The sequence below is a fragment of the Phalacrocorax aristotelis genome, chromosome 5, assembly GCF_949628215.1.
Source record: "Phalacrocorax aristotelis chromosome 5, bGulAri2.1, whole genome shotgun sequence".
Lineage (NCBI taxonomy): Eukaryota > Metazoa > Chordata > Aves > Suliformes > Phalacrocoracidae > Phalacrocorax > Phalacrocorax aristotelis.
This window is the reverse complement of record NC_134280.1, coordinates 28,749,283-28,773,595: the sequence shown is the minus strand read 5'-3', so window position 1 is coordinate 28,773,595 and position 24,313 is coordinate 28,749,283. Positions and strand designations below refer to the sequence as shown.

The 24,313-nt window shown below is 37.9% G+C and overlaps 1 protein-coding gene across 8 annotated transcripts in view; it reads left to right on the top strand.

The window, feature by feature from the left end:
• The window catches only part of RAPH1 (Ras association (RalGDS/AF-6) and pleckstrin homology domains 1), a 103,898-nt gene that overhangs the window by 36,846 nt on the left and 42,739 nt on the right, over positions 1-24,313 (top strand). For all 8 annotated transcript variants that reach the window (XM_075093689.1, XM_075093692.1, XM_075093687.1 and 5 more), the window contains 3 exons: positions 8,043-8,162; positions 11,571-11,676; positions 12,551-13,068. In XM_075093689.1, coding sequence (XP_074949790.1) covers positions 8,043-8,162; positions 11,571-11,676; positions 12,551-13,068 — 744 coding nt within the window. The remainder of the gene's footprint in view (positions 1-8,042; positions 8,163-11,570; positions 11,677-12,550; positions 13,069-24,313) is intronic.

Sequence of the window (24,313 nt, the reverse complement as noted above, 5' to 3'; positions counted from 1 at the left end):
AGCTGTCTTCAGGTTGTCTTCATAAAGAATCTGCTGTGAGACATGATGTAATCTAGGATGCTCTTTTCATGGGAATGAATTTAATGTCCACTTGGGTACTCTGGCTGGAATTTTGGTTCAGGAAATGGGACACAGTGTTTGATAAAGCCTCTTCTTCTCAAGGCAACATCTGTTTGGCTAGATGTGAGACAGGCACTGAAATATATTGGAAGGAATAAAGGTTTTACTGTGTGTCCTCACAGCAGCACAAATTTCAGATGCAATTAGATTCTTCAGTAGACGTTTCAGTAATTTTGGTATGTCCCCTCTTACAGGAAGAAACATCTTTTAAAGGTGTTTCAATATACAAGGATCACACTATGGAGACTAAAATTTCAGGCTGCAATTATGGAAAGCTAGAGTTGATACAAATAGAAGTAACAGTAATACAAAGACAGCTTAAGTGATAATGAGAAACCAATCCTGTGGAATATAGGGTAGATTTCTGCTTGATCCACTTTGCATTTTAACTCCCTCTTCAAGTTTTCAAAGGCTGGTATTTTGTGGGTGTTTGTGCTGTGGCACATAACAAGTATGTCCCACTGTTCATTAGAAATCAAGATGATTAAGTTAATATTATAGTATCTTTGTTTATTTCAGGGAAATTGTGGGTGCTTGTGTCGACTAAAGGTAGGGAGTGTGCAAATTTTGATAAAATACACATTTAATCGGCAGCTGGAGTGGATGTGAATATGGAGAATTATGTTCTGTTTTTTCATGCTTTTTGCTTGCCAAAAGAGCTTTATTCTTTCATATTTGTATTGTCTCTGAAGAGTACTGTGTTGTCATATCCTTATTTAACACACTGTCTGCTTCATTCTATAGATTTGGTGCTGATCTGTAGAAAACCAGAGAGTAACCATGGTGTGTTTGGCTTTCCTGGTTAAAATCTCTGTTGCACAGCATGTTACAATCTGAAAGGCGTAACAATGCTCCCATGAACAACACTGAGTTCTAGAAAACCTGTATTTACTGTATACAGCACTGATGTATTTTGGGGGATGCCAGGAACAGTGAGACAGTTAGCTTTGATGTTACCATCTGATATCTGATTAAGATTTTTTTTTCTTCCAATTGCTTTTTCAAACAATTGTTTAATTAGCAGTTGCTAAAATTTATGTAAATTATGTGTTCACTTGTGTTGCTATAAATATTTTAATTACAAACCCATAGATAATGTAAAGAAAAATATTTTTAAGAGCTTAGTGAAAAGATTGTTGCTTAACTGGACTTAAAATACAAACAGCTAGAGGCAAAGGTGAGTTCTTGTATAGGCATGTGCTTAATTTTAAGAGTAGCGTTAGAAATTATGCCATACATTTGACCGAATAACTGTTGCTTTCAGCAGCTCTTAATTGATCTTTTATTGAAACTCTAGCCTGTCCGCAGTTCAAAATGTTAATTTTCAGACACGAAAACCACATTTCTCTGTGGTTTCAAAGATACATTCTTGCATGTTGCACGGATCGGTGGGTAAGGAAGGGAATATTGTGGGCTGCTGAGTTTTGTATCTCCCAGCTAAACCTGAGAATAAGGCCTTACAGTGAGGATGCCTGGTTTTCATACTTGCTGGGTTTCTTTAGTCCAGACCAGCTGCCTGATATAAAGTAACATACTTGAAAATGAAATATGCTCAAACTGCACATTGCTTCTTAAGCTTTTTTACATATTCTGTAATTATTTGTCCTCCTCTCCCAGTTGCTTTGAATAAGCATTTCGTGTTCTGCTCTTGACTTCCTATGTTTGAATAATAGGATTTATTGAAGTCTAATGCCCTATTTTAGTTTTGAAGAACACTTGTTCATTCTTTTTGGCCAACCCTACTTCCAAACTGCTACTAATCAGTTTATTTTAAGAAATAAGTAAGGAATTAAATAAAGTCATTTTTCCAAAGTAATGCTGAGTCCCATGCTTCTTTGATAGTTGGAATGCCATTGAGCCTGACAAGACAGATCAATTGAATTGTGGCAGACAATGTGTTGACATAAGGAAAACATCCTTAATGAGTTGGGGGAGGGTGGGGAGAGGAGGGCAGGAAACAGGTATTAGATTTGAATCAATGGTGGTCACATTCCTTAATAATCCAGTGACCCAGTGATGAAGTACATTAGTAACTATGAATGCTTTATATGCCTTAATTTATATCTTCAATCTACTAATGTATGATTAGATGCAATTATTTCTTTCCTGGATCTTACATTAGGGCAGATAGATATTGCTGTCCAGGACCTCAAGAGGTCACCCACAGTACTTCTGAGCATGTGAATCTGTTCGTATGTGCAAGGTATAGATTCAATATTCTTCTATTTTTAAAGCTGTATTGCAGAAATAGTTTTACTCATTTAACTGGTACAGAAGAGTGCACAGACATTATTTGATTTTCAAAATGTGGCAACAGATGCCATCTTTGTATAATACATAAATACAATAATAAAATAGAATTTTAACTATTAAAATCATTGCCTGAGTGATTTCAGAAACATATACGGTTATTGGTCATAAAAGATCTCTCTGCTTTTACTGAAGTGGCCAAAGCTTATCTTCAATCAAAAATTCAATATTTTCGCCGTGTTGTGTGACTACAAGCCTGGAAAACTATTGCCTAAAGCATGGTTTGAAAAAAGAAAAACAAAACTCAAAGTTGGCTCAAAATAGGAAAAGCAGGCTTTCACTTGACACAGGATTTTTATTTGGGATGTTTTGAATTTGAATATTTTTGGCTGACAGATTTGTACCTCAGCTTTTGAATTTGAGAGGCATTGGAATGTCTGTGTGCTGTAGGAGCCTTGGGATGTATTCAGCTAGTACCTATACCATTTGAAGCTAAAAGAAAACAAGTGCTCTTTTGTTCAGGTTTTCATCTAGATTACTTTTAATGTAAACTGGGTTATAGGACATTGGATAATGCACAAAGAATTTCCCATAACTTTGTAATCCCACTCCAGATCCCTTTTTCAGGAGTAGTTCATTTAAGAATGCTATATGCTTATTAAGAAGGAGCATGGAAATACTGAAACAAATGATCTGCACTGTATCATTGGCTTAGTGGGCTGCAGTATTAAATTCAAAGGAGAAATGTTAGTGTCAGTTATAGCAGTCAGTTTCTAATTTTTTACTGAAAATCATGCTGGATTTGATTGGTCCCTGTCATGTGGACAGAGTATTAATATGAAAGAAATTATTTGCTCAAACTACCTTTCATTATTTATCAGAACTTCAAGAAACTGTGTAGAAATATGGATGTGAGCTTTGGCTGTCAGTTTTGTGAAAGCATTTGAATTTTTTTCCTGTGTAAGTAACCTTATTTCTCTAAGCAGTGAGGTGAATGAGTATTAGAGGTAAAAAACACAAGACTACAGTTCTAGTAGGTTATGTGTGTGCGCTATGCTTATACGCTCATACAGTATACTACTGTAGTATTCAGTCACGTACAACTTCTAAAACAGAAATGCGTACTGGCATGATGACACATGGATCATCACAAATGGAAGAGAAGCTCTGATTTCCAAACCAGCTCCAAAAGAGTATGTTTTCCAAACCAGAGTATGCTATATAGTTCCTTTCGGTTTCTGAGGCTAGATTTTAAAATTCTGAAATCCAGTTCCTTGTTCAAATGCTGTTTCGAATGTTTTGTATTGTCTACTGCATCCCTGTAATAGGTTTGTAACAAATTCCATAGCTGTTTTTAGGAAGACAATCCTTAGTTCAGTAACAAGCATGAGCTTGTACAAGCTTATGTTTAAATAATAAGAAAGGTTCAGGGTGAAAACATCAGTTGCCTGAAAGATAGATGGTTTGTTTTCATTTTGGGGTTTTATGCTGTCCTTTGCCTTTGAACATACGTAAGCATCTCTAGTTCAAAATGCTTATTGCCGTGCTTCTGAAATTACAGTGAATAAACACATTCTTGTTGCTGACCCTTTAAGCACATTGGTGTTTCCAGTTGGACTTAGAATTCTATTTTTCTTTCTCTGATAAATTTTCCATCATTAGGTGTGGTATAGCCGTATCCCATAGTCTGATTCTTTTACAACTACTTTTTTTGGTGCAGAGTGTTTTCATTTTAAGGGAATATTGATAATATAGTAAAATTTCTTATTGTCTTGAACTGGGTTGATTTAAGGTAGGAACTACTGTCGCAAAGTGCAAGCCTGCAGAATGGAGTCTCAGTGAAAGACACTTTTGGTTATAACTTACCTGTGTTCCAAAGATCAGCTGTTGCTTTCTGATGACAGCAGCTTGTTAGCTGCAGAATTCTGCGATGGTGTTGTCTCTTGAATATGTCAAAATGGTATATTTGAAGCATTAAGTAAATGTTTCCTTTTTTTTCCTGAATTATTGGTAAGTTACTTTCCTTACAGTGTAATTAAAGTAGTAGGTTATGGTTAAATGTTATAACTGGTGACTTCTAATGAAAGCCTCAGTAATTTTTCATGAGATAAAATTGGCATACTGTGCTTCATGGATTTAAAGGTGAACAAACCTGATGAACTCTATTGGAAACTAGACAGTTGACTTACAGTGATTATGGCTCTGCCTGTTTAAATACCATTTCAGACACATAAAGTTGACTGATGCAGTTCACAGTGGATAATGAAATGGTACATAGACTGCACTTTAATGCAGGAAGCCTTACTTGCATATGGAAGACTATACCATCATTGTACATTATCTAGGTATCCCAGAATGATGCTGCTCATTTTCATTAAGTTCTATTCTGGCATACACTTGGACAGAATAGAAGGTGAAGTATTGAAAAAATAACTTGAATCCTAAAATTACTTTGGCACTTCACCTGGTATGAGCTAAGCAGATGCAACAACTACTTACATTCCTAAACCATTTGCAGGATAGCAGAGTTTAAGTGGCTTACTTCATGGTGTCACACTAGAACAGTTATTCCTTTTCCATTTCTTAGATCTAACTTGGTTCTTAGTGACTCCTTTAAAAACAAAAACAAAACAACAAAACACAAAAAAACCAACTCCACCCCCTTAAAACTTAGACCACTTGTCGTCTTGTAAATAAAAATGTCATATTCTTAGGAAGGTGTGATAACTCCCAGTTAGGTGATGATTTGCCGAAGTATGGTGCATGTTTGCTGTGATTGACAACAGCGAGAAAGAAAATGTCTGTAAATAGGAAAATTTCAAGCTTTTTAGTAACAAAAGAGTATGCATCGCAGCTGTTTTGAGTTCTTATGTTAAAAAGTTCAGATACTGTTATCTGAGCATCTTGTCTCTGCTTTAATTTATTGAATTAATCCTTTAATTGATGTCCTTTGAGATGTCTCCTAGTAATGGAGCTTGTGCTAAGAGAGATCCCTTTTTCAGAACTAACAAGTTAATATTAGCTGTTTCTTAAGTGAGACACTATCTTCTGTGTGCCTTTTGCAAGCAAACGTTGACAGGCTCATAGGAAATGCAGCTGACGTTAGGAAGCTTGGGTGGGGACTACAAGGAGCTGGCAAATACTGCAGGGTTTAGTGCCAGACTGGCTGACACAACAGTACTTTACTTGTAGAAGTTTTCTTTAGGCTGCTAATTCTGTCTTCAGAGTAACTGGAACTAAAGCAGTGTTTCTGATGCCAAGTTAAAATAGCTAAAGCAACAGTTTATGGGAAATTGAGAATGCGGGTTTCTTTCCACAGCTTAGATCCTCAGAAATATTAGTAAAAAGAACAAGCTTCTCTCTCAATGAAAGGATGAGTTATGAACAGTGCCATAGAATGAATGCACTGCAAAACAACTCCTGTCTAACCGTAGGGTAAGTGGCAAAAACAGCTCAAAGAGGGGAAGGCTAGCAGTGTAAGGTAACTGTAAATACTGAGCTCTGTCTGTTTTATATCACAGTTTCCATTTATTTCATTTACCAGTTCATAGTCAGATTTCCTAAGGCACACTTTTAATAGCTTCCCTTAGCCTTCAAATAAAAATGCTTCCAGTGTATCAAGACATTGAGAAATGCTAGCTTGTCCAATGTGAACAGTGTTACAGCAGTTTGACCACGTCAACTTAAGTATGTGTTTTGTCTTCAATTTACAGTATTTCTGGTCCACATAAAAGCCTAAGGAGTAGTAAAGCAAAGCTTTGAAGGGGTGTGAAAGTGGAATCCAGCTTCTGTTTGTTTTGCAAAAGTTCAGGCAGAGTACGAGTTAGTGCTACCCTGCTGTCTCCATTTCTGTATGTGGGAGAGGTTTCACGTGACGTCACAAACAGGAATCTTGCAGGGGGAGGCATGCCTGACTTATAGAACATAAACTGGTGCAGTCTTGGTAGTAGGATGCAGCTCGATTACATAAGCTTATTGGCATTTTTTTTGGATTTCAGCATCACTTTTAGATTTTTAGGAAGGGTTTCATTCCCTTCCCTGGAGTGCTAGAAGTACTTTGCAGGACTCAAAACAAATGTTGGAAGAAATGAGATTCAGATGGTGAATATAATCTGTTCAGTGTTTGCTCGGTACAGTATGCTATGCCAGGTTAGCTTTAATATTATTGCCTTTTTTAAGGTTAAGCAGCTGCACTGCGCTTTCCCACAAAAGTAAAATCTCAGTAGGAGACTGAAGTGGCTTTGCCTAGAGCAGCTGGATGGCAGGGTCATGCATCTGTGGGAGGCAATGGCTTCTGCTGACCTTAGAATTGTAGATCACCTGTAAGTCTCCTGTTCCCTGATTATTTTATCAAGGTAAAATGAAATATAAACAATATATAAATAGAAGGAAAAGCTATTTTTAAATCATGGAGGTTTTTTTCATGGAACTGTTGTCATATAAAGTCAAAACATGATTGAACAGTTTTTCTCTGTGATCACCATTATCATCTTTTGTAACATCTCATTGGTTAAACTCTGCAACACTGTGTTGTCTTTCAGACCAAGATTTGTCTTTTCCTGAAGACTAGCATTTAGAAGGTTTGCTTTTAAATCTACAAAATGTAATCTGGTGCTTTCTGAAAGCTATGTAGCAAATGACTATCTAGCCCATGATTTGACCAAATCAAGCTGTGCAGCACGCCATGAGTTTTTTGTGTAGCTTTTGGTGGCAATCTGTTCTCATGTCTCTCATGTACATCCTGTAGCATATTTACTTCATTTACTCTTCTGTAGTGCCTGAGCACTCCCAAATTATTGCCTGTGTTGTTTTCCCCCCAAGTATGTAAATTTTCATTCTAAAACAGATCCTGGGTTTAACAGTGTGGATGTACTTAGGAAGGCATGTGTGTCTTAGCTCCATATAAGGGACTTGGGGGACATGTTTGGGGAAGAGAATAGAGGCTTATTTAACATCAGATGAATTTCCTTTGAGGTCATAACATAACTTTTGGAGAACATTAAGTTTTTATCTTCGTCATTCAAATTTGTTGAATGAAGGAGGGTCTGATAGCTGTAATGGTGACTCTTTGCTTCCAGAGAGGAGTTTCTTTGTTGGGTAAAAATTGTGTAGTATCACTGAAGCAATCTGGACAGTGTCCAAGATTTAAACAGTCTCATGGGATGTATCGCTGGCATTCTCTGTGGCCTGTTTAAGCATTTTTGTTTACAGATATGTGGAGTCAGCTATTTGCAGTGCAGTGAGACTGCACTTCCTGTGGTTGAATGGTGTTGCTTAACTGTGGTCAGCTGAATTCCTTGGACAAGAGTTGAATTTTTGTAATGTAACATCAGTAGACTTTGCCAGCAATAGCTGGCAATGAATGCACGTGCAAGGCTAGCATGAAATAATTCCTGATGGTGTATCAAATATTGCGGACTCTGTTCTTCATCTTTTTCTGCATGATTCTGACAAAAGTGAGCTGCAAGAATGGCTTTGTAATTATCCATTGCAGCTTTCACACTAATTCTTTACTTGTGAGCAGTATAATAAACAGTGAATGTATGCAATTTTATAAAGCTTATGGACAGACATGTGCTTTGACTTCAGAACACTGTTTCAGAAACTTAGTAGCTGACATCAGTTTGCTTACACTGATACAATTTTGAGTATCAAACTTTTGCTTTTTTCAGATGGAGCAATTATCAGATGAAGAACTTGACCATGGTGCAGAAGAAGACAGCGATAAGGAAGATCAGGATCTGGACAAGATGTTTGGGGCCTGGCTGGGGGAACTTGACAAACTCACACAGGTTAGGGAGTTTTCACTCATCTCACAGAATAATTCGTTATAAGTATTAAATGTTTCTTTTCAGTTGGATGCTAACTACTTAGAACTGCCACTTGCAGCAAGGTAGACTGTAGCATGTGACCAGCTCAGTACCCTTTAAAGGTTTCTAAATTGGCTTGTTTTCCCCATATCAAAGCTGTGAAATTAATTTAGCTTGACCTTTCCCAAAGGGTATAATTCATCCTGACAACTATGGAATTGGTATTTTGTCCTCACATATGTAGAGAAACACTGACTCTACCTGGCCAGAGGTAGGCTGTATCTCCAAACATATGGTTGGACATTGTCCAGCTGTGACAGCATTTATTTCTTGCACCTCAATAGCAGTAAGGAACAAGAAACTGTGAATGTTGCCCCTGATGACACGGTAGGGTTCCCTGATAAACTGTAGAGGACTAACCATTATTCCAGAGTACTCTTCCTGCATCAGAGAGGCAGCTGATAGGACATCTTTTGGCACTTTGTTCTGTCTAGTGCTTTTCCTTTGATTCACAAGTAGGTCTTGTATTTTGCCTGGTATGCCAGACTCATGGGGTGGTAGGCCGTTTCTCTGTGACTGCCTCCTGTGTTTTTTTCAGCCATGTGAGCTGGCCCTCCTGAATAATGCATTTCATCTCCCTCTTTGTCACGTAGATTTAAGCAAAGATACGATACCTCAAGTTTCAGTAGCCTAGAGAAGAGGCAGCTTTTCTCATCTTCATCTTACGCAAAGACCGAAGGAAAATTTAGCTAATTTTGTGACAGCATTTAAAGTTCAGGCTCATCTCTGTTATTTTCTGGTTAAATTTCTGCCTGCAAGACCTAAATGTAGGTAGCACTCTAGGGGAAATTTTTTTTTTTTCCAGAACTTGTGTGTGCAGGACAACAGAGAATCCTGCCTTTTGAGGTGAATGGAAGACAGTGTGAAATAAATCTGTATAATGTAATTCTTGTTGGCTTTTTTTAACTTCCTTTGAAGGATTTTTAATAAGTGGGAACCGTTTTGAAAGCATGGCTCTGTAAATTACCTTGAGTGAGGATCTTCACAGAGGAGCACAACGGGTAATTGGTCTTTGGCCTTTTGTTCTATGCCCCATTTTTTCAGGTATGAGCAGCCTAGAAATATAAGCATACTTTATTTGGGCTTTACAGGTACACTATTGACAATACAGACTTTATCGTGATGTCTCAATTTGTGTGCTGATTCATGCAAAATTCATAAAACCTACTAACAAATAGTTAAGGGGAGGACCCATGTGATTTGTTTCTTACACACATGCTGTTGTACAGCACAGTCTGCAGCATAGCCTGACAGTTGCCCTTCTGTCTTTTGCAACTACTGAGAAATTACATTTCCCCCAAAACTTTGAATGACCTCATGGTTTTGTATAAACAAGTTAATGCAGTTAGTTGTGTCTCAGTTGGTTTGGACAGTGATCATGTCTTGATGCAGCTGTCCCAATAAAAGGGGGTGATTAGCGCTAATGAGCTCCAAAGTGCATTCTCCTGTAGTCTCAGCATTTGTTACTTTTTATAACTGGTCCCAAAGAGCAGTGGGAGGAAAGGGGATTTTTTTGTCTCTGAGTTCCTTGAACTTTAACTTTCTTTTTAGATTTCCTAAATGTTTATTTGGGGGGAGAGGGGGATTGAAAGTAAGACCCGGATTCGTTTCCAGATGGAAGTGCTTTTTAAAAGATTTGTAATTGTTAAGATGCCCATGAGAACATTTGAATTCACTTTGCCCTCTTTAACTGTTGGTCTAATAAAATAGTCACAAAATTTGCAGCACATGTGAGCCGTATTTGGCACTGATGCAGAGTGCATTAACATTTATCCTGCTCTATGGTGCAGGTTAAATGAAGGAAATCTTACCTTGCTTCTCATGATCATTCAGAAGTAAGCTTTTGGTGCTGTTGCAGTTTTCAGCAGTTCTCCAATCTGGTAGTTTAGCATCATAATGTGTTATGGAGAATGTGCTCTAAAAATAGTGAGAGCATATCACATGCGTTTCCAAGGATGTGAAATAACTTTATTATTATTAAACTTAGTAAAACACATTTTGGATGCTTTTAACCAGAATACATTTGCTTTACAGGAAATATTTTGTGGCAGTCTATGGGCTCAGTTTGAAGGAATGAGCCCTAACTTGCCTCTTCTGTGTCCGGTTTCACTGCTGCCTCTCGGGTTACAGATAGATATTTTTTATTATGAGGTTGGGGTTTTAGTTTTTTTTTTTCTTGCAGCTATTCTGTGTGGGACAAGATGTAAGCTCCATCAGAGGTACTAGAGGTGAGGTTTTTTTCACCTGATGGAAGACAGTGCTGCATAACTGGCTTCCCATTAAGTGATGATTGACTTCCTAATAAGGTGATTTTTAAAAAAAGTTCAAGCCAAAGAGAGGAGAGAAGGGAGTTCAGTAAAAATAAATATTAAGGGAAAAACCAGTAAGTTCGGTTTTTAATGGGCTTGAGTAAGAGGTAGAAAATGGAAATAAAAAGCTTAGGTGAGAAACTGTTATGTTAGACCTAGAAGATGCTTCTTTCAGGCAAGCATGTCTTCAGGAAAGCTTTATCAGTGCAGGCGTTACTTAAATTCAAACCCTCTGCGAGCCTGTCGAGCTAGATTTCCCATGTAACACTTGGCACTCCAAGGACAGCAGCTCTGGACCCTGTTGTGTACCTCTTGGGTCACCAGTTGGATCACAATGCCCTACTGCTTGCTACTTACAAAAATGCTGGTATTTATTATAATATTATGCCCGTACTAGCCTTCGTAACATAACAATTCAATGTATTGCATAGTAAGATGTCTTGTCTCTTTTTTTTTTTAACATATATTTTTCTAAAAAACCTTATCCTATGTAAACTGGCTGGGGTTTGCTTTCACAATTTAACATTTTTCACAGGAAAGGCTTATTGAGAAAAATGTCTGAATTTAGCCAATTTAAAATCCCTTTTAATAAAACAGAATTCTTCATTGAATGCGTTTGTCTGCTTATGCCATGATTATGCTCATAAGCTAATGATGCATTTCTTAGAGAAGGTGCCACGGTTTGAATGTGTTTAGATACTTCTGCAATTTGCAGAGAAGTTGTTACAGGTAAGCCAGCTGTCTGTGTTTCAAAGTTAGCTAGTATGCAACACCACTTAAAAATGCATTTGGAATATGCTTCTGTCCTTTTGATTCTAAAAAATCCAGAATGTGTTTAACATCTTTTCTCCATTAAGTATCTGAAGCTAGATCTCTGTGGCATGGTGACATATATTTTCAGTCTAAAGCCTGAAAAAGATGTGTTTTTTTAATGCCAGAAAAATTTACCTTAGAGAAAATGAATTTTCATTCATCTTGAAGACTTGCTTGTCTAATTCTTTGTCAAACTCTTCTATTTCAGAGTTTGGATACAGACAAGCCTGTGGCACCAGTGAAGAGATCACCTCTCCGTCAGGAAACCAATCTTGCCAACTTCTCATATCGCTTCTCCATGTACAATTTGAATGGTTTGTTGAATCATTTATCCCCTCAAATATTAGTTTAGGAAAAAAAACTGTGTCACAAATGAGAACATTGTAAAATATAAGAGCATTTAAATACACTTCTAGCTGAAGTGAGAACATGTTTGCTGAAGTCATTGCTTTCTGATAGCACAGAATTTTTAGTATCCTAAAGCAGTGTCTTTTACAGCATGTAGTGTCTGAGAATTGTAGTCCAGTGTTTGTTCAGAAATACATGTTCTGGGATCTGGTCTCATGAAAGAATGAATTTATGTGTATCTGTTAAATGGGAAGAAAGTGCATCTTGCTTTATGGGACAGGATGCAGGAAAATAGTTACAGAATGCATTCACATTAAACAAAAATCATGTTTTTCCTTGTCTTAAAATAGCTTCCCCTGGTTGTAATACAGGAAGCCTTAATTTAAGGGCTCGACTATGTGTATAGTATTTTGTGGGTTTCTTAAAGCAGTGTCACATACCTTGCATTGCTTCAGCAGAAAATGCTTAGCAAAACACCTACACTTTTTTGAAAACTTGAGGCATGATATTATACAAATATATATTTAGATTCTGTTCACAGGACAGCAGTTTAAACTTTTCATCTGTAATCTGAACATTCATAGATTCTTCTGTCAGCAAATGTATTAACCTAAATAGTTTTGTGGGTTTTTTTAATTGCTCTTAGACCAGTCAAGAGTAGTAGTGCAAATAAATTTGTGCTTAGCAGTGAGCACAGATTTTTGCAATATAGGTGGGGAAAAGAAAATATAGCTTCCTTTGCTCCCTTACCCTGACTGTTAAATTTGATAACACAATGTGAAGAGTTGCCCAGACAAATGAAGTAACTCTGCACATACTGAAACCTCTTGTTTGTTGCAGAAGCCCTGAATCAAGGGGAGACTGTGGATCTAGATGCCCTCATGGCTGATCTCTGTTCCATAGAGCAGGAGCTCAGCAGCATTGGGTCTCATTCAGCAAACAATGCTGCAGTCAAACGCCTTGCCACAGAATCTAAAGCTCAGAAACCATCTGCTAGCCGACCTTCTGCTAAGCACAGCAGCATGAAAGGATTATCCTCCTCATCTGGTAAGGTGACTAAACCATCACATGCCAACGTGTCTTTGGATGACATCACTGCACAGTTAGAGAAGGCCTCTTTGAGCATGGATGAGGCAGCCCAACAGTCTGTTGCAGAAGACACCAAGCCAGTAGTTACTGCTCAGCACAGGAGGACAGCATCTGCTGGCACAGTGAGTGATGCTGAGGTGCGCTCAATCAGTAACTCCTCCCGCTCCAGCATAACCTCTGCAGCTTCCAGCATGGACTCCTTGGATATTGATAAGGTGACAAGACCTCAGGAACTGGACTTGACATCACAGGGGCAACCAGTCACTGAGGTAGTGTGTCATTAATTCAAAGTTTGGGTTTGGTTGTTATTTTTTTTCTTCAAACTGTTTGGTGTGGTGGTGGTGGTGTTCCCCCGCCCCCGCTAGCTAAACAACTGCTAGCTAAACATCTTCATTACAGTGGGGTTGATTAAAGATTAAGATTGCTTTTGCATGGACTGCACATGCTCTGGCTACTTTCTCTGTTTTTGTGTCTGTCTGCAAGGAATCTTTTTAATGAACGTGTATTTTTTTTAAGGGCTTTCCCCATCTTTTCCTCCTCCTAAGCCAGTCATGGATTTTAATCTTTTATAGGTAATGTTTTTCTTCTAAGTAAATCTCATATATTGCTTTTGATTTAAATCTGAGGAGTGTACACAGCTGTGGAAAAAAGAAGTACAGCTGACAAGACTATAGTCCTGTTACAGTACACTTAATACCTGAAACACAAGGAGCAGTTTGAGTACCTATCTGGAGCTATTCTATACCAGTTATTTTGCTGCTACTTAATATTCTTCTTTAATGCATGACATGGAGAACTCTTTCAAGCAACAGAAAACCAACTGGGCTGGGATACAACATTAGTAGATGTTCATCTGGGATTTTGGTGCCTTGGCATTACTTAATCAGACTTTTCTGTAAGAGCACAGCCAGTTTGGGGAACATTGAAAGTGCTGGTGAGGAAATGGGGAGAATATTTTGGTGAATTTAGGGACTTTAAACTAGGAGCTGTCTTACAGAAATATTCTCTGAAACAGAAATCTGCCCTGTTCAAAAGTCAGTTGTACTAATATGCATGTTGTCTTTTATGGGGGAAAACTGGAACAAGCTGAGTTTATTCTAATCAATAATTAACACTAATTTCAATGAGCTGTGCTGAAAGCATACCTCTATCCATCTGCAGCAAAAGTTCATCTGATATAAAGCGTGATGCAGGCTTGTCAGTCTAATGATCAACTCATCAAGGTCACACTTAAATTTAAATCTTTCTTTGAAATGGTGAGAGATGAATGAGTGACAGTTTAGGTAAACTTTTTGTATAAAAAGTTCAAGTTCAGTATATTTTTATTGGAGATTTGTATTGAGTGAAGCAAAACAGGTGTAGACAGAACTGTGTCCTTTTATCTTTGGAAAGTTAAAATGCAAATCTCTGCATTATTGCTGTAGACCTAAGTGTTGGAGCCAGCCTGTGGTAATCATTGACTGTGTTGTTGTTTGTTTGTCAATCATTTTCTTTGGTATGACAGGGCTTATTTTTGGTTTTTTGGAACCCTGACTGTTATTTGTGCTGACATAATTTTTTAAAATGTAGAAAGTTAGGCAGTATTGCGTTTTTGTCCCTCCTCAGGCTAAAAAGATTATTTGCTTGAATTAATCACTTCTGTAACTTGCATAGTACAAGGGAAAACTTGAATTTTGAATTTCTTAATTTTTAAAAATGCAGGATATCTTCTGCAGTTGATTTTGCAGGTGTATCTCTAGATCTTAGCCTGTCTTACTTCAGGAATGATAGGTTTGAGGTGTCAGTAAGATTGCCCATCTTGTGTCCCAGATTTTCAATTCTTTACATGGCATGAGTAATCAGCAAACCACCTGCTGTATTTAAGTAACTTGATGTTGGTGAATCAAGAGACAGATGTCAAGAAGTTGCTTTGTCTTCACAGGAAGCTAATCTATATTGCTTTGAGTGTTGTGGTTGCTTTCTCAGTTGCTTTCTGAGCTCTTAAGCACTGACTGCAAGGCTCAAAATCACCCCCAAAAGCTTTTCTCAAAGACATTTAAGAGCTGCCTGTGTAAACCCAGTGATTACTTCTTATAAGAATGTGGCTATTGTTTCTCTGCCTAGATAAGTTGATAAGAATGATTCCTTTGAAGGAGGTAACCAGCAAGTGTTGGTAATTTGAGAGCAGAATTCTGCTCTCGAGACCAGAAACCTCTGCACTCATTAACAGTGCTGCTTTATTTTTATTCTATCCGTTCTTTTAAATTTCAGTAGCCTGAGAAAGGTGCTCAACTCTGAGACATTTTTCCCAATTAGTATTCAGCTCTTCAGTATTAAAACTGTTATGTGATGGGATGGGACTTTTTACTGTGAAGCAACTTCTTTTTTTTCTCATAACTACTGAACAGAAAAGGGGAAAATCACATTTGTTTGGAGTTTGTGACAGATTCTATGGTGGTGGTTTTTAAATGAAATTCACCTTATAAATGGGCAGAAACCCAAGAATTCTTTGGTAGAATCATTGAGTACCAACAAAGGAGTTTATTTTCTTTTTCATTCCTTTAGTGCCTGAAAACTACCGTTTAGGGGTTTATTAATCTTCATGGCTAGGTTGTGAAACAAAATACCTTTTCCTAGTAGGGCTGAATTCTACTCTCCCACCCACAGTTGACTCACTGGTGCTGTTTCCAATGCAGGACATCTCTCTGAGGAAGCAGCCTTTGAATAAGACCTAGTGCCCATGTAGGAAACACACACACCCCACCCTGGTATTTATGCAGAAATTGGGAGAGGCTACTACTTCATGGCCGTAGCAGATCTGTTTTGTGATTCGTTATTCTCATAGTGCTTTAAGTTAGCTCTTGTTGCCTGTCTTCCTTGAGACTGTGTGTAGTTCATCTGACCTTTAAAATTTTTCTTTGCCGCTATGGCTCTTACAAAAGAGGTCAGTGACTTGGCAGCTCTGCCCTTTTGACCGATCCTTTCTGTCCTCTCGAGGCAGTATAGGGAATTTAAAAAGTCATCCTTCTTCCACAACTTAATGTTATGCTGTTGTGTTTTTAATAAAACTAAGTAAAATGGAAGACTGTTTTGATAGGAGAAAATGCTTGTCTGAAAAAGGAAATTAAGCTTTGTAGTAATCTATCTTAAATGCACAGCAGAATTAATTTTTTAAGAGCTCTCTGACCTGGAAATGTAGGGAAATCCTGTAAATGAACGGCCATGCACTGGCCCATTGAAGGTACCTATAGTTTGACTGATATAGTGACAAATGTTATGGAAAGAGACTGCAGTTTCACAGCCACCAAAAATGAGAGGATATGGCTTCCCTTTCTATATTCCTGCCTGCCTTCCTTCCTTCCCCAAAGCTCTTATTTACACTGTCTCATCTCCTCCCTTGTCCCAGCTTTGGCACTTACTGGTACGTAACCGACCAGAACTTGCCACTTCTATTCTGGGTCTCATTCTGTCTGATTTGCGTAAATTGCAGAGGCCCAGAGGGGTCTGATGTGTGCTGATGTGCGGTACAGGGATTTTAGCCAAGATCTGGAGGCTGGAAGGCAAAGCAGGAGTATACCCACTGGTGGTAATGGTTTATTCAAGCCTCTTTGCCTGAGAATTGGACAGGCACTTTGGTGTCATCATCTTCCTCTTCCTCCTAGCAGTCTGTGCTGTAGGAACTCCCTGGGGTTGAAGATATATCAACATCATGACAGATTATAACTCACGGTGGTCCTATTGGCCAGGACCATCCTTGTTGTTCTCATTCTGAATTTGTCTCTGCCACCTTCAGGAGACTTGACTGAAATTTCCTGGGTTGTCTGAAATCATAGTTTTATTAGTTGTCATTATGATTTGTTGAATTTTTCTCCCTTTGCTTAACAGTATCTCTTTGGACACTATGAACCTAAATGTCTTCAAAGAGTATTGCCTTGTAGTCTTGAGATCTTGTCTTGGTGGTACTAAGTGTTGTTTGTCTGCACGTATGCTTTTGTCTTCAGTCTCCTCTAAGCATTCCTGAATAAGAAAAGTTGTTTCACCCCACCTCAACCACCTGTAATTTTTGCTGGATTGAAGCTTGTCTTTCACAAAATTATTTCCCAAATCCTTGCTTGAACAGTATTCTTCCTTAAATTGGTATGTTACATTTTGTCTTCTGTGCTTTTAGTTGTGTAATGAGAGGCATACACTTTAAATCTTGGTTTCTGCCTGTGGGATACTTCACCTGAATGTAGACTGAATGAGTGATGTAATAGCATGAGTTAAAGGTAGGGGAAGTGATGACTATATGACTAACTTGTCCCCTCCACCCACCCATACTATCTTTTTTCCTTCTTCCTTTGGTCTCTCTGCTGCCAAGAAACTGTCTCTATTTTCAGTGAGCTGTGATAGAGCAATAGGAGAAGAAAGTAGCGGGGAGAGAATAGAGAACTGTGGTGATCGTGCTCATGTGGCTGGTGACGTCTGATTGGTGAAAGGGTCCGTTCACGGACAGTCGTTGTTACTGCCCTGCATATACTCACTGAAGAGGTTGCAGATCACTTTGAAGTGTGCCATCTGGTCTGGCACAGAACAGCATCACCTCCTCCCTGCCCCCACGATGGGGTTTTTTATGTCTGTAACCCAGTTTGCACAGCTGAGAGATTCTGACTTATCTACGAAGATAATGCATAATTTAGCAGTTGGCAATGCTACATGATTTTTTTTAAGCTTTTACTTAAATTCATTATAGTTTTAGACTTGATGTATGAGAATCATACATGTGTGAAAATCATGACAGGGCACTACCAGTGCATTAAAACTACAGGTTCTTCCCTGCACTTGGCAGAGAAGGCAGCAGTATAGAGTAAATGTTTTACCTGAAAGAAATGTTACCAAGGGAGCTTTGGGGGCACGACAGTAATAGTGGTAATGTAAGCTCAGCTCACATAGACAAATCTGTATTGGCTAATAACTCCTGTTGGGGTAAAGTGGAAAACTTGAAGTGGGCATAAGGAAAGACGAAGTTTGTGTTCCTTAGCAATTTTGCTTTAGTTCTTGTAAAGACGTGTCACTAAAATAATACTTGCTACACTGTGGTATAATGCAGAAGCTTTTCTACCCATTAAAGATTATTTTGGGTCATATTTTATGTGTGATTACTAAATGTTACATTGTATGAAAATGCAGTTAAATGCTTCTATATGCAGAGAAATCAACCCATAATATAGATGGTCTTAGGTAGGCAACAGTGTCTTAAAATAGAGTTGGATTGCTGAACCTCACATATTATTTGTAAGTGATTTAAAGAACAGTTGTGGTCTATTTTAGCTCTTAGAGGAATAGAATGTTATTGGTTCTTGTATTCTGGGGGCTTAAGGTTTGAGTATTTTTCCTTATGTTCCATGTTTTGTGTGGTTAGCAGATGCAAAGGATGTTAGTCTCTGATTTGTGAGAGTAGTCACAGATGTGCAACAAACAAGGCATGACAGCCATTTGTTTTGTGTTTCTTCTAAAGACTTCTAAAAAAATTAAATTAATTTTCTGCTAGTTCTATTATGTCCTTAGTTTTGTAGACAAAAGGTATTCTGGAGTGTTTCCAGTTACCATTTTTCTAAGCTGAAAATAGTCAATGGAAAGACTTAATTTGAAACACAATTAGACCATCTCTTCCTCTTTCTTTTTCCAATTATTAGTCACAAAGTATTTTTAATAAGTCAACAGTAAAGGAAAATGGTGCATATTTATCATCCTGAAACATTAGTTTGGCTTCCGATTTTGTTGGCATAAGAAGCGTGAGCCATCCAGTTTTCAAATGGTCTTGAAATACATGTAAAATGACTCTTCACTTGCCAGATTTTTGGAGGCTTTCAAAACATTCTCCAAGATAAACATATCAGTCTGTGAAAGACAATCCGTTCCTATGTATTTTGGTAATCAAATGTGCTTGGCTATTCATCATGAAGTTTATACAAGAGAGTAAAACAGTTTTCATCATATCATGCACTAGAACCCAGTGCCTGTAAAACTAGCACCTGCACTTTTTTTCACATTATACTTATAGAATCTGTAAAGCAAATGATGGGAAGGGATTTTATTTTTTTGTAAGCGTTTTGAATTGTAATCCAAGGGAGATGTTCTGAAAATCTAAATTATTGTGCATGCATGGAGTGGTAGGTTTTAAAAATTGGGGTATATAGATTTTAAAAAAGGTGAAAGAAAAATGAGAACCTAAGCATTATCCTTGTAATAAATCTTGATTTGTAGTAAATCTTGATTCTCTGACCAGTGTATCTGACTTACGTCATAGCCATGGATTTAAAATTTACCCTGTAATGTTTTTACACATGGGAGGTCGCTGATTAAAGTGTATCTGGAACCTTAAAACATGTAAGAATATATTTATCTTCTGAGATTGCCTGTTGACTGTGCCTCACACTGATGTATAAGCTTAAAAGTTCCCTCCCTGGAAAGAACAGGAAAATGGACAGTATAAAACATGTCACGTTTGACACAGCTGGCTGGCAAAGCTGGTATCAACTCAAAAATTACAGTTATGGTATATTTTGTTACCTTAAGTATGAAGGCTAAAGACATTGTCTATTTCTAAATGCTGTTCTTTCTCATTGTTCTGTGATGTTGGAGTCTTTTGTGGACGAGCAACTGAATGACTCCAACCCTGCTATTCCAAATGCATTTTTTCTGCAGTTAAAACTGCTTCTTCAGGAACGTTCTTGGTAGCCCCTTGCATGTGGCAGTAGTGAGATGACTGTCTCCAGTGAAGTCATGCTATATCTGTTAAAATTTGTCTGCAGTGTGTTTGGCCTTTCTTCCATTGTGATCTTCGGGAGATACCAAACACTTGATGGTTTCTACTCTCCAAAATGTACTGACTTTTTAAGATGAAGGCACACAGTTCAGACTGATCAGCCTTCACTTCCCAGTTGCAGTAGGCTGTTGCTTATTACAAGAAAAGAAGGTGAGCTGGTACCCTCTTAAAATGGTTAGACTTCTGTGTGTGCATGTACATGTGCTGTTTTGATTAGGAATGTTAACAGTAGAACAGCTGCTGTTGCTGATGGAAACTCTGCAGTCCAGTGACCTTTTTTTATCCTTTTAGCTTCCCCTTCTCTCTCTCTACATGCACTGATTAGTGAAGTCGCCATCACAGACTTCATCAGTTGTAGAAGACAGTTTGAATTGGGTGCTGTGCAAGTAACCACATCTTAAAATAAATCTCACTGCTTTCATGCTGGTTTCACAGCACTTTAGAAGAATACTTGTGTTTATGATAGGATTTATTGAGGAAAAAAATATATCATTAATACAGACAAGCTAAGAAAATGGTTGCTCAGAGGCTGTAACTCTTATTAGATTCTTCTGCAAGAGACAAAATACCGTAGATCAATGACCAAGTAAATCTACACAACATACCTCTTGGAAGAAGTAGTCTTGGACCAAGCCACTAGACCGGACTTGAGAAATTAGAATTCTTGCCTTATGATGTTACCAACTTTTGTCAAAAGCACTGCAGGGAGTTTTATGCTTTGGTTGCTGTTTTCAGTGAAGATATCACTGTACAGGTTGTGATTAATTAATGGGGCTTTTAGAGCAGCCAATTTATTTGAAGATGCATCAGTCCATTTAAAACCAAGACAAACTCCTCTACTTTTTTTTCTGCAACGTCTAATTAAATTAGGGAAGAGAAATACATCTGTAGGAAATTAGCAACAAATTAGTTGTTTGTCCGTACTTCAGGTTGCCAAAAAATCAAATTTAGAACAGATGACAAAAATTAAGAACACAGCAGCCAATTGTGGAACATTAAACTCTTAAGAGGAGAAAGAATTTATGCAGTTTTCATCAGTTGCATATAATTCTAACTTGCAGGGTGAAAACTAGGGTTTATCAGGTTTGTAAAGGAATTTAAACCCAAAAAGTAAGCCTTCATGTTCTGAAGAAACAACTGACAACTGGCCTTTTAGCTGTGTCAGTTTCACATGTGCTGGTTAGTGTTCAGTCTGTTGCAGTGTAATGAAAGTTGTCTGCAAATACAAAGAAAAGTCTTCATTTCTAGATAACCAAACTTATACCCTTGGTTACAGTTTCCTGTGTTGGATGTTTACTAGTCTCATGTTTGCAGAAGTTATTCAAGATTTTTAGACCATCCACATTAGTGGTTTGCTTTATGAAAGCAGGTTAAATTTTTTTCATATGGCTTATCTGCTACCCACAAAAGGGTAGATTTGTGACTTTTAACTCCAGCTGTGTATACCAGTTCTTTTCTAGTGATTGATCTTTGGATAATTTGATGATGATAGTAATTTATTTAGGCCTGATTCATAGATTAGAAGTCCACAGATATATAAGCAAATGTTACTTAATAGAGTTACTACTTAGTGTAAAAGGCAGCAGATTCAAACAAAACCAATTCCAGCTATGTGTACTTTTATTCCTTAGGTTTCTTAGGTGCTTTGATGTCTTGTTTTTTGTGCTGCAGGTAGAACCCTTTAAAGGATGAAGTATCTGATATTCTTTCTCTAATGTGGTTACACGTGAATTAACCTTACTAAAGTTTGGGTGGTTTCCCCCCCCCCCTTTCTTCTTTCAGTCTTCGATTTAATGCATCTCTTTTTGGACAGATCAGAAAACCATTTTCCATGGAATTATAGTCCATCTTATTTTTTCCTGTTATGTTTGTATTTCTTTTGGGAAAATTCCACTGCTTAAAACCTCCTTCATGCAGACAAACTTTATTTGGATTTCAGGTTTGCTTTATGCTAATTTAGGTCCATGCTACTGCTGAATTGGGCAATCTTGCCCCGTCTTGTATTTGCGCCAGTGTTTGTGCAGCTGCCTTGTGATTTGGATCAGCTTGTGGTCTCCCTGAAAAATAAGCCTTCTGAATTAATTGTTCATTGATCCACTGGACTGCATGGTCAAAATCACTGCTGTCCACACAAGAGAGATGTGAGGGCACATGGCTGGGGTCAAGAATGCCTCTTTCTTGTGGCAGTTTAGTCTTAAATTTCTTAAAACCAGTCGTGAAACTAAGCTTGAACTGAAATGTTTACTAGCTTTTACAATCCTTTTTGTCCTGCTGCATCTCAAGGAACTTGTGTTTGACAGGGAGTCATCGCAACCTGACCTGGGAGGTGCATGTACTAGTGAATAGTGCACCTTATACACTGTGCACAAGTTATACACAGGTGCAGAAGTTTCTTAATTTGAAATATCCATGGACATGTTTCTTAAATTGCAGCAAATTTCAATAGATTTAGACTATAATTGCTATAACTGGCATGAAGTTATAAGCATCGCTAGTAGTTAAGAAATACTTGCTGTGAGTTAATATGGGATTTTTTGGGGGGGCTAGGTTTGGTTGTTGGGGTTGTTTTGTGGTTTGTGTTTTTTCCCTTTCCAGTCCTAACTGTGTGGTGTTGTGTTTCTTTCAGTTGGTTTTGTGTAGGTTTGTTTGGTGTTCTTTTTAGGGGGTGGTTGTTGGTTTTTGGTTTTGTGGGTTTTGGTGTTCTTTTTTAAGTTGCAAAGTTGAACACATAGAGTCAGGAAATTCCAGTTGCCTGCAGTGAAATAGAGTTGCATGAGTTCAAGGAGGAGGATTGGCCACTTGGGAACACAGATTCATGGCTCCAGATTCTCACTTCCCATGTCTGGCTCCAATATGCTCTGCAGCATCCAGGCATTGCAATTTCAGGTAGGCTGCTGTACCCTCCCACCATGGACCCAAGCATTCTCAAACTTGGCTAATCTTTTGTTCAATGTTTGTAGTGTGCAGTCCAGTTGAAAGGCTGGGCAGTGCTCTGTGAGAGGAAGCAGCCTTGAGGTTTTTTAAATTGTATGCTCCAGACTTCACTGAGACTTTACTGAGACTTTATGGATTACAATTTTAATTCTAAAGGTTTATGCTCAGATGAATTTGGGTAGCTTCCCATTGGACAACACAAAGCAAGACTTTGAGGATGCCCCTGCCAATAATCTATTTCATGGTCAGATGTGGAGAGGTCTTTAAAAACATCTATATTTTAAATGAGATGCACCTTCCTTTTCTCTCTTGGAAATACTTCCTCTAATGTAAATGGGTAGTGATCATCCTATAACAGTAACCTGTCATCGAAAATTTCTGTCTTAGTAGTTATAGCTTGGCAAAATTTTTATAGGCAACTGAAAAAACATCTTGTATGTGGAAGTATCAGGCAGCTCTGTTATCTAATGCTGCTACTTCAGTTTCTAAGTGTTTATTTTCCTTTTCTGGGGTTTCGATAAGAATAAACTGTAACCCCTTTTGCATCTGTCAAACCTTAACTGTGTAACTCAGTTATCAAAATTAACATGCCTGAAAAAAAATACCTTTGAAGGAAAAGGAACAAGTGTTGGATGACACACTGGAAATCTTAGACACTTCACTTTTTAGTAGCATAATCTTAAATTTTTTGTTCCCTTAACAACTTCACACTAAGAAGCTTGTCACTACCATGAATATTTTGTCCTGAGCCACAAATGCTTCCCCAGGCACCTTCCCTTACTGAAGATTATGGAAATACAGAAATACCTCGTCTTCATTTCTTTTTAAATGAATTAGAGTATGAGGGCACTCAGAGATCTAAAATAGTATGACCAACTGGAAATAAGAAAAATCTCTACTAAATGGACATTCTTCTTGTATGTATTTAGTAATGGTCACCTGAGTGTATTATGTTATTTACCGGTATGGAGGAACTGACTTGGGAAGCAGATAAGCTTGTGTAAAGTGACAACATGTTTGGATTTTTTTTTTGTTTGTAATGTTTAGATAATTTAACTCTGAGTTGTTGGCCTAGTGAGGAAGTGGTTGTGCAAAGAGAGGGTTACCTGGGTTTATTTTCGGATTTGTTTCAGCAAAGGTAGAAAAAGTTTGTTGTGTGTGCCTGCAAATGTTTTACTGCAGTACTTTAATCTGAGATTATTTGCTGTTCCCACTCTTACTTTGGTCAAAACTGTATTTGTATCCTGTCTCCTTCCCCCTTCCCATAGGAGAGAGTCTGAATCTTCTCTTGTCTCCAAGTCATTGATCATTTGTCCCTAAGAAATTTAGATGAGGGACACTGCAACTTCTTAATCTAGTTTTGTTTCCTTTGCTTAAGTTAATTGTCATCACTGCTTCTTTCTTCCCTCTTCTGAGCGATAATAAAGCCTTTCTTTCTCCTCCCTCTCTTTCCCTTCTTTCCATTTTGCATCCTTCCCTCCCCATTTTCCTACATTTGTACGGTTTCCATGGGACATCCCATGAATCACTCCAAGCATCCCATTAACTTTCCAGAAGAGGAAACTGAATTGACTCCTGTAAGTTATTATGGTATGTTTATATGGCGTCTGTTTATGTCAATAGTTATGTTGATCTGCCTGCAACAGAAAAATCACCCTAGTGACTTCAGTTTAATTCACTGGTATCCCTACCATGCGGTAAGGTAACCATGTATATCATTACAGTCAAGCTTTTTAGTCTTAAGTTGATCGTTGCCTATTTTCTAGTTACTAATTGGGCACGGCTACTTAAAA